This window comes from Corticium candelabrum, chromosome 11, assembly GCF_963422355.1.
Source record: "Corticium candelabrum chromosome 11, ooCorCand1.1, whole genome shotgun sequence".
In the NCBI taxonomy this organism is placed as follows: domain Eukaryota; kingdom Metazoa; phylum Porifera; class Homoscleromorpha; order Homosclerophorida; family Plakinidae; genus Corticium; species Corticium candelabrum.
Window position 1 is genome coordinate 620,706 of NC_085095.1, and position 14,517 is coordinate 635,222.

The window sequence follows — 14,517 nt, forward strand, 5'->3', positions numbered from 1 at the left end:
TGCTAATGTTCGATGTACGAAAGATTTCTATATATATAAAGGCCGTAGATATAATAATACGGCAGCTCTATTCACATATGTTCTTGACGTCACGCTCGAGCTGTAGCAAAATACACGAAACCGTTCAAACCCGCATGGCCTGCAAGGCAAATCCGTCGACCATCAATATGTCAACGAGTCCACACACACGAACATAAACGCACACTTCTATCACAATTATATGCAAAGTCAGACTAATCGAGAGAAAATTATTAGCCATCGACCGGCCACGTAAATCAGCTTGCAGATGTCGGTTCATCTGCGTCAGTAACCCGGCTGGTTCCTGTAAGTCACCCGGCTGGTTCCTGTAAGTCACCGTGTCAGTGGCAGATACAGTCGACCCAGCGACAGAGTCCGGCTTCTTTCTGCTCTACAGTGACGCACATGGATGGTTGGTAGAAAGCACTAGTTAACTTGTCAGACTTCGGACTGCACTTGACACAATTAACGCAAGGTCTTCTCATGCACTACTGGCAATGAACCCTCTCAAAGTCATAAATATTTTAGTGTCTAAAGAGAGTGTTTAGTTAGGTAGCTACACTGTTGTAGTGTTACTGTTGTCTGGGTGTCGACGTCAACCTCTATAGTAGTTGTTGTATATCTTCGCTGGCACAATCCTAACAGACCGCACGGTACGGTACGGTACCGCTATTGTGCTGGCACGGTGATTAAATGGCGATGCTTGAGAAGTATCTCGGTCTAACAAATTGCACCGGCAGTGTTTACAGTAACCGCAATCATGTAAATACTGGTTGTTAATTAGTGTGTCTCTTGCGTAAAGAATGAGACAGGAATCAAGGAAACATGCAGCTCTACCTACAGTCGAGAAGAATGTTACTTTCTCGTAGTTAGACACTACTGGCTGTTCTAGCAATCAATGCACCGGTCTCTTGCACCGAACCGACATCGTGTACGCGCTCCAAGTGAGTAATCATGATGAACAGCGGAAATGATGTAAATATCTTCGACATCTAGATATCTCCGCCCAGCTAGCACTTTATAAGTGAGCATTACGAACCCTCGAGCTATCATTCTGTCACCGAGTGCAACTGGTGCGGTACAACTGCAAATCGTCTGCTGCTTAGTCACGAGATGTTGTGTAGAACTGATCCGAGTCGAGAGAACAAGACCAACCTGATGAGCAAATGGTTGACAATCACGCTCATCGTTCTACTCTATGACCACAGTCATGCTCGAATAAGTAAATTAGGTGATGGAACTAAGTCCGCTTTGCAACGTCGTTCCCTCAATCCCAAGTTAAAGCTCGCTCTACCAGCTACCGTTCTTGACCGTCTTCCTCGAACGACAGAAGTATATGTAGGTAAGTGGAAGTACTTTGGCAGAACCTGTTCGTAAGTAATTTAGTTCAACTGTAAGTGTAGTGTGAGGTGGGCGCATCCAATCTGTTAGTATTCCACTCAAGAGCCCATAGGTTGACATTTCGAGAGAGGCGGAGTGCTTTGCATCTGCGCAAGTGATCATCGGAAGTCTCCTGGTATTCACTTTGCAACGCATCTATTTCAAAATTCTTGTCTAAACGACCTAGGGCATCTCTCTACTTCATCAGTAATCGCTCTTCTAATTCTTTACGGTCTAGACACGCAGTCAACTTGTCTCGAACTGTTAAGTCTAGCAAGCTAGCGGAAAAGAGTTGACATTTACAGGAACATGTTACGTTTTAATGTCCCTAGACTTACATACCTTAGTCACAAGTTGAACGTTTGTGACAAACTTTTTCGCTTGCAGAAAAGAAACCAGAATGGGATGGTGAAAAACCTCGCCTCGTCGGAAAGCCGAAACTTCGAACGATACTACCATCGACGAGAAATCTCTCTGACCGACACACTCTTCAAGATACTCATCAGGGTAAGTGCTATAATTGCTGTTGCATGCATATCTCTCCCTGGTGTAGCTGGGAGCAAGTGGCAGACGTCCAATTACTACTATAAATAGTCGCGTTTTTGTATCAGTAAATCGAAACGATTGGACGCCAAAATTGCGTCATTTTGTTATCCGTAATTCCGACATTACCGCAGGCACATCCGCCTTCGTTGTAGACGCACACATACGCGACCACATCATGCAACAACAATACACGTCATACTTCAGGGGCATGCATGTTGTATTTGTCGCCATCGGTCTTTAATTAAACCAACGTGCACGCATACATGCACACTAGAGGTACGACTTCGGAGCTCAATTCGACCGTGTTACGGTAGGACAAGGTAAAATCAAAATGAATGATCAGTCAATGACTACCTAGTCAAATCGGTACCGGCAAAAGTGCTTACGTTACGGTCACGTGTTAATCTGTAATTATTTTAGATACAGAAATAGGGTTGCCATTTAACACTCTAATCTACTTCTATTTTGTACAGGCGGCTGCAAGGAATGTTATCGTAAGATCAAAAACTTGCGAGACTTGTGCAGATTTGAATTCGGTAAGAACTAGTCGTAACTAGACAAAACGTCCGAATTTAGACTGTAAATTGTTTTATAAGACCGTTGCAGTTAACATATACGCTCACTCTCGTTTGTTTTGCTAATTTAGCTCTAAGAGTGAAGCCCGTCGAAAGACAGAAACATCGATTTGTGGTCGAGATTCTGGCCGTCTACCGGCAGGGTCTGCACACGAACCTCACAGCCAACACGCTAGTTAAATTGCATCTAGATGCGAAAGACGAAGGCTCTCTAGCAATCAACAAGGACTTGTCCTTGTGTTCGTGTCCGTATTTGAGACCCAACGTTAGCTACGTCGTATTCGGTCGAATGAGTAGACAACAGCTCGGTATCGTGACGGCAGTCAGAGCTCATCGTGTACACTCCAACTCGACCATCATCTACAGAACGGACACTATGCTAAGAAATCTCGGCTCCAGCTGTCCACCACTCACTGGACCAACCCAAGAAGTGCCAAACACAAGTCATAGCTCAATTCATTTACCAAAAATCGTCGGAGCAGTAAATTCAACTGATACTGACTTGTACGGCACGGGCATGATACCGATACCGACAAATGAGCCACAGCTTCCTACCTCTATCGATACAGCCGAGTGAATTTGGACTTAATTAACGACAACTGATGTAGTTTGGAATTAATTAAATTTGTATATAGAGCAGAATAGAGCGTGTCTTTACGAATGGATTGAGTCATACGTTTTCATGTACGAATTCTCTAGATTGTAGGATATGTATTGCATTTTGGTTAGAAACTCTGATACTATCCGCTGTTTCTTACAAGAAATATGATGAACAGATAGTTGCTGTTTCATTAATATTAAGTTTGTAGCAAGACCAACTGACGTTCTGTTCACACCAACTTCAGTTCAGTGCATTGCAGTAGACTGTCTATCGACTGCTACTACCATAATACCCCATTATACATGCAGCATATCTATAGGTACCAAATCTCCCATGTGATGGGAAGATAACATCATCTTGAAAAACGGTCTCCGTAGTTGCCTAGCGGTAAATCTACACAGACAACTAGTTCACAACTGTGGTACAGTAAAGTAGACTTTATTATAAACAGACTGTCTAACAGTTTATTTGCTAACACAAAACTCACAGCGTAATTACAACCAGCCACCGGTAACAACGCTACAAGTGTCGATGCTACGAAGACAGAGATGTGCTCGGCCTCCGATGCATGTATACACCATATATATACGGCCAGACGTGCGAATGTTTCGCTCTAGACGAAACTAGACAGACTACAAGGCCGGCAACTGCATTTCCTTTCTATTGGTATTTTCACTTTGTACTTTGAGTATCCAGAACATCGCACTTCTTCTAGTTTGTATTCTACTTCACCGACTGACCGACAAGAGCGACAAACGTGTGCGACTTCGTATATCTTGGTAGTACTGGCGACCCTCTGCAGATGTGTTTCAGAGTAACTGACGCATTCACCGTAGCACAGTATTGTAGAAAATCGTTGAGTACAGAATCCTATGCTGACGGCGACAAAACGACGAGTAGGTTGACAACTAGCTGTTCTGCGAGTGAAGAAGCGTGAAACAGTACATGGTAGACATTCCTGTCTAATTGGCGGCTTTGGTCTCTTCGCCGGTGACTTTTGAGCAGACGTCGGTGTCAAACGATGCTGATTTTTCACTGTTTGTTTATATTGTTCTATGACATACTCATACCTAATTTGGGGTTTAGAGACACGAAGTTTTTCATCTGCTGCGTACACGATCGGCTGAAGCGGAAAAGGAGTGCTCGTGTACTGAGGACTGTCTGTAGTTTTCACCAAAGAGTCAACTTTCGACAGGTTAGCAACAGATGCTGTTGACCGCGAGCTCTCGGTCCTCGTCCTTTCTGCGGTTCCTCCTCCTTGTTGCAATGTTATTGTTATCACGAGAATTACGAAGGATAGATGACACAAACGTCTTACATAATGGACAAGCATATGATGAAAGCAGAAACCCATTCTTTGTCTCCTCCAAGATCCAGTAGACAGTTTGTGGAGACCAACTGTAGCTTTGTTGGCAACAGAGTGGTGCGAACATCAGGTCAGGTGTGATAGTGCACTTGATAGCGGGAACCGGCACCGCGGTTCTCTGGCTGTGAAACTACGATCCGCCTTCCATTCGTAGAATCACACTACAGACGTGATAGTGACACCTCCCACGTAAACAGAAGAGAAGTGAACAGCACTACTCAACAAAATGCTGTCAAGATTCTTATTAATTGTATACAAGAAAGGTACCGGTGGAGTACAAGACAACCACCACGGTACGTAGACGCACATCAGGAACCTATACATTACAAAGTGAATTTTTTTGTACACGTACAGTACCACACGTAAGTGCACATCCCTACAATCTGTAGTATAGACAGTAAGCACAACTGTTTGTTACCAAAGAAAACCCGCTCCTAATTCCTAAGGTACTCTATACTACGTATCCGTATTCAACTAGAGGCAGATGGCTTCTTTCCCTACCATCACACCCACAGAAACCCAGGCACGCACGCACACACACACACACACACACACACACACACACACACACACACACACACACACACACACACACAAGAAGGATCTAAGGGTGCATCATGATGTAGATTCGAAACAAGAAATACGTAATTTGTTGTTTATTAATATATCAATTCATTGTGTTCTCGAAGTCTTTTTGGATAAATCACAGCACACCTGGTGCCTGAGTTGTTGCCTGCAGCTACTAGAGTTAATTAATATATAAAACATAGAGTTTAATTACTAAAAATCAGCAGTGAGTTGCATTACATGAAGTCTACACACTATACACAGGCCTAAAGTGTAAAAATTTTCAACCAATATTCACCAACAAAGTAAGTTAAACTTAAGTTAATGAAGATTTACTAGAGCACATGGCCGACAGTGACACACTGGAACAGAAGGAACTTTCTTGATCACTCTACCAGCAGCACCACAGTGAAGAGAAACGTCAACATGAATAGTCTTTCCTCTACAACAAGAGCATCGTGAAGAAGCCCTTCTCCCAGCTGGCTGCATGTAACTGCTGCAGTATCCCATACACATTTTCACCATAACTTTCCGTTCACACTGAATAACATTGCTGACTACATGCCGTACTGTCACTCTGTAGGGAAGACTGTCACAAGTGCTCTTTGTCTGCGGCAGTGATGCACTCGATGATGCCAAGGATAATGGCAAAAAAGATTGAGACCGACTCCTTTGTCTACCATCCTTGTTAGCTAGAGCATTCTTGACAAATCCAGCTGTTAGAGTCTTTCTTATTACATCACTCTCATTCTCCTTTCTTCCGTTAGACCGTGAGGGAACAACACTTCGAACTTTTGTGTGCGGTACAGTCAGATTAGCTGGTCGTGAGGAGGGATGATCTCTCAGTAACATTTTCTCAGCTGATAATGGCAAAGCAGTCTCATAAGTAGAGACTACACAAAGTGATACAATAAAGCAAAGAAGAAATCTGACGTCTGTTTTCTGCATCTTCTGATCTGGTTGTTAACAAAGTAACTTGATCTACCTACACCTCAATTCATACTGACTCGTTAACTTTCAAAGCCTCCTTAAATAAGTAGTTCAACGGAAGCAATTTGTTTGGCATAACTGCTCATGTCAGCAGTACCAGACAATTGCTTAGTATGGTACATAATAAACATATGCAGAGAGCACATTATAATAAGGTCAAATGAGTTTCTATGCACATCAATCAACCAGTCTCTGGTACAGGTACAGGCATCTACAGGCCATACGTCAGACCTTGTGTGTGATGACATAACAAGTTATGGTTTCCCAATCATCATGGTGACCTGAACCCATATGCTTGTAAACCCATTGTATGCAAATTACTTCTATGCCAGAGTCATTGTATTGCAATGTGTAGGTATTTATGACTCGTGAAAATGACAAAGCAACGTTGCATTATAATATTCTGTATACAAACATGACTCATCACAACCAGTTGCTTCAGTCTTGCAGTCAACAGTGACTTACTTGACTGATAAAATGTGAGTGTCATGTGGGTACCGAGCTATCATACAGTGTCTTCCACAACAGCTAATTACTAACTATCTACAGATGGTACAGGCTTCATTTACCACACCATATTAATTAGTTAAGCAAACAGCTATACAAGACAACTGGTCAATGCAAGAACACCCACACTACTACAGATATTGATCGATATGTGCATTTGGATGGCAAACACTAGCCATACCGTCAGACATTAGAAAAACACCTAGATCTCGGTACCTGACTCTGGATGTTGTGGTTGATAACCTTTTCTTAGACTGAGAATGTAATGTGAAGCATTTCAACAAACAGGAAAAACAATGCCAAACAAAGGTCACATGATGATGCACAATCCTACATATTTCCTGACAAGGAAGTATGGAATATACAACTGCCATCTGTACAAATGTCAGTTCATTTCCTCTCACAATACCAGTTCATTTCCCCTTTGACATAAAACAGTACCACAAACACCCATGCAACAACTGTATTATATAGCACCACTCTGTACCAAGTACAGACTATCTCATGCACATAATTAATGAACTATTACACAAACAGTACTACATAACAACAAATCATGTACTGCAGTTGTTCTATTGTTGAGATATATGTATTAAAAAGAAATTAAACAATGTCACTATTCACTATCAGTCCTTCTTTCTACTTTTGTACTTAATCTACTCTCCCTTATACCATACCTGCAAAGCACTTTCCGACACATAGCCAATGTCACAAGCAACCCTAATGTCCAAGTAACTACCCAAGTGCCTGAGTGTTCTGCTGTTGAGGTTGGGCAAAATCTTCCCAAGCCCTAAATACAATTGCAAAGTCTCACGAAGAAAATAAGGTTCTACATGACATACTGAGCTCGCCGTTGTCATGTTGTAAGAGTGGTTCATAACTACATAATCTTGACCATAGACAGCCATAGTTACCTACCATACAAAGGCAGAATAATGGTTCAAGTATGTGAAACTAGAACTCAGAGAAAGATACCTGACGGGTACTCCAGTTGATAGTGACCATTCCATAGTTAAGACCTGAATATACATAGGGTGAAATCCGTTTCTTTTGTGACAAAAAATAGCTGCCAAAAGAACAACTTTAATAGCAACAACTAATAAAAACAGTTGTCAAGTCTACAATTTGCTATGAATGCAGGTGTTGACTTGACAAAATGACATGAAACTTCTCTAAATTATAAATGATATTGATAATATCGTCCATTTTACAGTTTGGTGATTTTAAATGGTTTGGTGCAAATTTCCAAACTAAGACTAAATTTTATCTTACACATAACACCTAATGTTTGTACATTATTGTTCAACACAAAGAAGCCTGTTTTACGACGCACACTAAATAGAGTCACACTAAAACAAAGTCACACTTTAATTTCTGCATACTTTAAGGCCACATTGCAAACGACTTCAGGTACTAGAGAAATGAGACAATTGTGTGTTAAGCCAGATGATGTCAATTCATAAAGTGGATAACCTATTAACATAACCAAGTACACAGACTAATCAGTTCCATTTATTGAGGATGGCCTCACTAGAAGTGTTGTGGCAGCTGATTTCTCCAAAGTGCACATCACCTGACAGTATTAACACCTGCAATTCCAAAATCACTGCAACAATTGCCTCTATTATATCATCAATACACAACACACATAACCATCAAACTTATAGCTCCATCTCAGAGAAATCAACAATGTAAATAATAACAAATACCCACCTAATTCAAATGCATGACTATGTTTTCTATCTGAATTCCTGTTAGTTGTACAAATGTGCCTCTGTTAGCTAAGAAGGTGTTGGCATTATCAGAATGAATGGTTAGCAACTACTGTACTGTGTCACATCACATTTCAGGTGCATAAATGAGACACATTCAGCATTGTTGTGCTAAAAACAAAGACGTTTAGAAGACTTGCATATTAAAAAAGCCTAGCTTCCACTTATTCTGACACCTGAAGACCTAAGATAAAATGACAGTACAGTTGTATAGATGCTGAAATAATAGTAAGAGATTCTGCATTCAGTTTCTTGTATCTTGACCTATGGGTTCTACTGTATCTATAAAAAATTCATATTAGAACTTTGATGAGAAACCTGCTACATCTAATTTAATCCACATACGTCAAATACAAGAAATAGCTTTCAAAGTGGCATGTCCTAATGTTCTTTCTTGTTCTTGTTCATTGAGTTGGTGTGGTGCTAGATCAAATGTTATCACTGTCACTTTCAACCTGTCAGTCACACTCATATCCAAGTACGATGCATGTAAAGCCCGGTTCACAGTATGGTGCTGACGCCGATGTTGACACTGACGCTGATGCTGGAATAGAAATGAATCCTATTCCAGCGTCAGCGTTAACATCAAAGGATGCCGCCTGTGTCAAGGCGGTGTCTTTGACACTCAGCTGAGCGTCTGCGTCAATACTGTGAACCAGGCTTAAGAAAGAACAAGAGGTAATGCTCTTCTTAGTCGTTATTCTTGAAACTGTTAAAATGTTCTTTGAATCACTTGCTGTCATTTGAATTAGCTTCGTGTAATTTGAAGTGACCGAGAACTTAATTTGACAGAATATAAAATTAACGTGACAATCACTATGGACAAATTTGATCTAACATCGTACAAACTTGATGTGACTTTACATAAAAGTTTGAATCGACATAAAAGAAGTTTGATGGGACCATGCGTAAATGTATCCTGAAATGGTGTAGTACAACAAAAAAGTCACACTAAAGTTGTTCACCCACTAACATATGTTAAATAACTACTTCACTAACGTGTTTTGTACAGTGCAGTTAGTAAACAACTGGTTTCCACAATAAATCATGAAAAGGTTATGAGATTTCTAGTAGAGCAATAACTGACATGTGTACCTTTGGATTTTGACTGAGAATATTCAGCAAACGTTGTTTACTGTATGGTGTACTTCCAAACTTATCAATGATAGTCATCTCTGTTAAGACCTGCAAATAAAACAAGAAATCTATAGCCCCAAACCTGTGCAGGAGTTTGCTACACTTAACAAACATCCTATTATAGACTTGTGCCTGTCAATGAATCAATATAAGTGCTGATCCATTACAGACCAGCTAAGACAAAAGAGCCTGACAAGCAACCAAAGTCAAATGTCCATAAAGCTGGAATTAAAAAATTCCAGTTGGTCCATCTTCATCCTAACAAGCTTAAAATCAACTTCTTATTTTATTCCAATTCTACGCCCTTTCACCCTTTAATTCCAAAATAAGAATTTCCCATACTTGCACTCCAGAGGCAACAAGAACTAGAGCAGCTCCATCATCACTAATGATCTCTCTCTCAAGCCATGACCACTGATCATGGCCAAGAACATCTCCAGTGGCTCGATCAAAGTGAGAACGAACATCAAGAAGAACCAACTAAGCAGATACCAAGTTATAAACTTGACACAAGAACTTGAGTAAAGTAACACTACCTTCACTTTCTCATCATTTTTTCCAAACAAATAAGAGACATATAAACCATCTCGACTGCGTCGCCAGCTGTCTGCATCTTCATCAAGAAAATCCAGAAAAATTTGCTGAACTTGTGTTCTTCCCACATTTTCCTAAAACCAACAACAAACTGTAACAGTGTTGTTTATAGTTTCTATACAATGTAACAATCACACATACGTATCCACCATCATTCAAATTGTAGTCATGATCGTCCCATACACCAAATATTGGAACTCCACTGTCAACAAATTTCTGTACAAACAGCAACAACTATTACAATCAACAATGCAGAAACAAAATAATAACTGACAACTATAGCACTGGTTCTGCCCCGTATTAATATGAAAATCAAATGCAAAGACACCAGGAGCACAAGTTTGACCCTTCATGAGTCAGATTTATTCTGTAACTTCTTTAAAAAAGACACATAACGTGCATGACAGCTTTTAGAGCCATATGCATTACATTAATTTGCTTTAGTGGATAAAAACCACTGTCAAACCATTATAGCACAATTCAAACACAATAATCTACTTATTTCATCTCAAATCTGTAAGTCTTGACATGTTTCTGGGCAAGGAACATCTATTGCTGGTAAGCGTCTGCCAAGAACCCTACTACATAATAAGAAACTTGATGAATTAACCACCAATATGGTGAAGTTTGCTTGTCTAGTGTTCTGCAAGCAAACACCTATGATCTATATACAGGTACCAGGTACGATGCTTAGTCATCTGGTGCCCTAAATATGATCCTTCAGACCAAGTCTTGTTAATTAACTGCAAAATGCAAGATGCATGACACTCTAAAAGTTGATTCGCAACAGAAACCACTAGAACTTATTTCTTGTCATTCTGTGGGTTGGCTTCAAAACAGACAATAAGAACACTGTAAACAGTCACTGGTATTACCACTTCTAAAACAGACCAAAGTTGATAATAATACTACAGCCTATGGCTGCCAGTTGATAAGCTAATACAGCATAGCTATTTTAGATTCTATATATGTTGGACAAACTACCTTATTTGGCATTGCCTAATAAAATCGAAATCAGCATCTAACATAGTATGTCTAATAGTTCAAAGTCCATTAATAATAAAACTACATTGGTTTAGATGCTTCTACTCTACAAAACAGACAAGCTTTCGTACAGCTCCCTCCAAGCAACATCAAGTAACTGTTGCAAGACAGAAGCAGTGTTGGTGACTGGAATCTCTGTATAAACACAGAGCAATACATTCTCTTACAGGTGGTCAAAATGACTCGATGACTCAGGTCTAGACAGTTCTCATTTAGCACTGCAGTTATTGGCACTGTTTTAGTTACCAGAGACAAGCCTTACAATGCTACACTGTAACAATCACAAACAGTCTGCTACATCAACAGATGTACACCACAATAGCAACATAATAATTATTCATAAAACAGTGCCACGTGTGCACGGCATATTTTCTAACCCCATAGTGACCACCCAAAACCTTCCAACAAAGAGAGTATTGTCTCTCATAAGTTGTTTAGAACAATATTGCAAGACTTTTAGCGTGGTTTAATTCTATCACTTCAAGAATGGATTACAAGGCTCTATTTAGTTGCACTTGAGAACAAATAGTTTTCTTTGGTGAATATTTATGGTCACACCGTGGCCAAAAGTGACTAAATAATGCTGACAAATTGGCATCTTTCTTTTGCATGTTCGTCATCCAGTCAACCGCGCTAACAGAAGGAATGCACAGTCCACGAGGCTGTCATGACTGGCATGTAGAGATCACATGGACATAGTTGTGGTGTCACAATGTCTACATGCCAGTGGAGTATTGCCTCGTTTTGAAGAAAGCCTGAAGTCTCATGTAAGTCAGCTGCTCTTCTTGATTATGACCAGAGTGTCAATGTATCTACTGAAGATCCTGACAACACATCGTAAGACCCAGAGTTAAGTGCACCAGCTGTTGAAGATCATGAAGAAAGACTTTGAAGACCATAGCTATCACGTTATGGCAGGAAACTGGGAAGGCTTACGTCATCCGTTAGACAAAGAGTGAGACAATGATGAAATTCTGTGACATGTATCTGTCTAGAACATAAACTGTTATAGTATAAGTTGCATTGATTGCACTGAAGTATGTCAACTAAGTGAAATTCTTCATATTGATTAAGTAGTGAATGTCAGATTAAGTATTGAAACATACTTGTTTACAGTAAACAAAGTAGCAAGACTTTTTTGGTGACCAAACTGCTTTCCTTTAAGGCCCCAGATTACTGCATATCATATCTTAATTGATCTCTAATTACAGCTAGTTTTCACTTTTGTGTTCCAAATGTTCATCTCATCTTCTAGTTCTTAACCCAGGCTTTATTAACAAGTTGGTTCTAACACTATTGTACACAAACCATTTATATAGGCATTGTGTACTTCACTTGCTCAGAATACCAAAAATGCAGCCATAATTGTTGGGTGATGTCTGATCACAATCATCATCTCTCTCTCTCTCTCTCTCACACACACACACACACACACACACACACACAAACCCACACACACACAAACCCACACACACACACACACACACACACACACGCACGCAGGCAGGTAGGTGTGCAATGGGAGCACGCGCGTGCACACACACCCACACACACCCACACACCCACCTAAAAATCCTAAATGTCAGGAGCTGCCTCTCAGAGGTCACGCCCCCAGCTGTTAAGCTGGGCCCTGTGCGCTACTCAGGAAACTCTGGGCCTGCGCTAGCAAACTCCTGGAGCCAGGCCAGGCACTTGCAGCAGCACCGACTTGTGAAGCCAACTGTGGTGTGAGCACCCGAAGTCTCACCAGGACCCCAGTGGCTGATGTCACGTCACAGCCGATGGCTGCTTAAGACCCCAGTCAATGACCAGGTACTCATTTATTCTCCTGAGTCGAGAGAAGCAAATGTGTGTTAGTTTCTTGCTTAAGAACACACACACACACACACACACACACACACACACACACACACACACACACACACACACACACACACACATACACACACACACACACACACACACACACACACACAAATCACACCACCTTAAATCATATTCAATCACCCACTTTGTAATTCGGATTGTTTTTCTGCTGCTGGAATTTGTCTCTAACTACTGACAGTGAAGATGACCTCCACACAAATGGAAATATTCTTGTATCAGCATACACAGCTACACACAAGACAAACAAACTGTTAATTAACTACAGTCATAAACTATTTACAGTGGAAAGTTAGAGCAGAGTGACTGCAGCAAAGTTACTTAAGTAATTATTAATTAATCTATGGAGAGCGCCATAATTATTCTAATTATAGTGCCTCTAAATAATAATTATCAATCTAAATGGCTCTCCAATTAGAGTGTAAAAAATAATTATGGCTCCACAAGGCGCCCTTCACTTAGAGGGGTACTTACAGGGTGATTATGTAATTACAGTCATAGGGCTCATTGTAAAATGTAAGGTACTACACCACTAGGAAAATAGGAAAACATGTTAGGTGCACCCTAACCTGTGCTTTGCAAACCTTCAAATACAGCTGTTCCTCAATTACCATCTAGAAAACGTTACAGGATACAGCCAGGGATACAGCAGTGCCATTTAGGCAATCAATAAGGACCTATTGTTACTTGCTTTTTTCGCAATGATTGGAAATAGTTAAGCGCCTCTAAAAATTATTTTGTTTTCCAAAAGGTACTCTAATTAGAGCCTAATATATAATTGCAACTCAGATGGCGCTTCAGTAAGAGGGGTGCTTCAATTAGAATAATTATGGTAAGGGAGGCCTAACTCAAGTTGTACAGTACAGTGCCACAGATCTAGAAAGTGTCCCAAGTTCGAGAAAATCACCCTTTGTCTCTTGCCTCTCTGCAGAGCCACTAGGGCAAAGTGCATACAAACACCTGGGTTATGTACATACACACTGGGGTCATGTACATACCAGCAGCACCGCGGGCAACTACCATAACTGGAAACCCCACGGCGGCATGAGTCACAACCGGCCGCACCCCGCTCTAGTAACAGCTACACCATTTCTCAGCAACATGACAGAGCTGCCAAATTTCAGAATCAGGTTATGCGTACCATCCCCCAACCACAAAAAGAGGTCGGGTTCTTGCTTTCCTATGCTATCCCAAAGTGGCTGTGGTAGATCATGTCGACTAGATGCAATATAGAAAGAACAAATGTCAGTCATAGTAGTGTATAGTCAGTCGACTGAACCTACTTGCAACTTCCAAAAGCAAGTTTTGTCACAGATATGTTCTCTAGAAACACATCTGCTCCATAGGATACGCTGATAATACTCAGCGCAGTAAACCAACACACTGTGGCAACATGCATTTCACCAACCGCGGTAATAATAGCGGATATGACGAGCTTATACGGGATCTAAATTATGGAACAATGTTCTGGTTCCACATACTTTTCAGTCCATCCAATAACTTCGTTTCGATTTCTAGACAATAGTTTTAGTCTAA

The 14,517-nt window shown here is 40.7% G+C and overlaps 4 protein-coding genes across 4 annotated transcripts; 1 reads left to right on the forward strand and 3 right to left on the reverse strand.

Annotated features, from left to right (window-relative positions):
- The first annotated feature begins 1,057 nt into the window (after positions 1–1,057).
- On the forward strand, positions 1,058–3,358 carry LOC134186788 (uncharacterized). Its single transcript, XM_062654843.1, has 4 exons — positions 1,058–1,360; positions 1,786–1,905; positions 2,418–2,480; positions 2,591–3,358. The coding sequence occupies exons 1-4, from the start codon at positions 1,132–1,134 to the stop codon at positions 3,094–3,096; spliced, it is 918 nt and encodes a 305-aa protein (XP_062510827.1). The 5' UTR covers positions 1,058–1,131; the 3' UTR covers positions 3,097–3,358.
- A 185-nt stretch (positions 3,359–3,543) lies between these two features.
- Positions 3,544–4,542, reverse strand: LOC134187047 (uncharacterized). The gene has a single exon (XM_062655163.1). It carries the CDS (start codon positions 4,472–4,474, stop codon positions 3,734–3,736), a length of 741 nt encoding a protein of 246 aa, XP_062511147.1. The 5' UTR covers positions 4,475–4,542; the 3' UTR covers positions 3,544–3,733.
- Positions 4,543–5,140: 598 nt separating this feature from the next.
- On the reverse strand, positions 5,141–6,769 carry LOC134187423 (uncharacterized). The gene has a single exon (XM_062655541.1). The coding sequence runs from the start codon at positions 5,999–6,001 to the stop codon at positions 5,375–5,377; it is 627 nt and encodes a 208-aa protein (XP_062511525.1). The 5' UTR covers positions 6,002–6,769; the 3' UTR covers positions 5,141–5,374.
- A 290-nt stretch (positions 6,770–7,059) lies between these two features.
- On the reverse strand, positions 7,060–14,407 carry LOC134187422 (uncharacterized). Its single transcript, XM_062655539.1, has 12 exons — positions 14,265–14,407; positions 14,123–14,199; positions 13,109–13,212; positions 10,195–10,269; positions 9,996–10,127; positions 9,802–9,939; positions 9,418–9,507; positions 8,082–8,139; positions 7,933–8,023; positions 7,526–7,616; positions 7,393–7,464; positions 7,060–7,340 (listed from the first exon to the last, which is right to left on the reverse strand). Exons 1-12 carry the CDS (start codon positions 14,378–14,380, stop codon positions 7,167–7,169), a joined length of 1,218 nt encoding a protein of 405 aa, XP_062511523.1. The 5' UTR covers positions 14,381–14,407; the 3' UTR covers positions 7,060–7,166.
- Between the last annotated feature and the right edge of the window lie 110 nt (positions 14,408–14,517).

Bases quoted from the DNA above. Each gene is read 5' to 3' on its own strand.
- LOC134187047 (XM_062655163.1), bottom strand. From the start codon at position 4,474: ATGGGTTTCTGCTTTCATCATATGCTTGTCCATTATGTAAGACGTTTG.
- LOC134186788 (XM_062654843.1), top strand. From the start codon at position 1,132: ATGTTGTGTAGAACTGATCCGAGTCGAGAGAACAAGACCAACCTGATG. The intron at 1,361-1,785 runs GTAAGTGGAAGT...TTTCGCTTGCAG, and splicing joins AACGACAGAAGTATATGTAG to AAAAGAAACCAGAATGGGAT. The intron at 2,481-2,590 runs GTAAGAACTAGT...TTGCTAATTTAG, and splicing joins CTTGTGCAGATTTGAATTCG to CTCTAAGAGTGAAGCCCGTC.
- LOC134187423 (XM_062655541.1), bottom strand. From the start codon at position 6,001: ATGCAGAAAACAGACGTCAGATTTCTTCTTTGCTTTATTGTATCACTT.
- LOC134187422 (XM_062655539.1), bottom strand. From the start codon at position 14,380: ATGCATGTTGCCACAGTGTGTTGGTTTACTGCGCTGAGTATTATCAGC. The intron at 14,200-14,264 runs GTAGGTTCAGTC...TATTGCATCTAG, and splicing joins CTTGCTTTTGGAAGTTGCAA to TCGACATGATCTACCACAGC. The intron at 7,465-7,525 runs GTATCTTTCTCT...TTTGTATGGTAG, and splicing joins TCAACTGGAGTACCCGTCAG to GTAACTATGGCTGTCTATGG.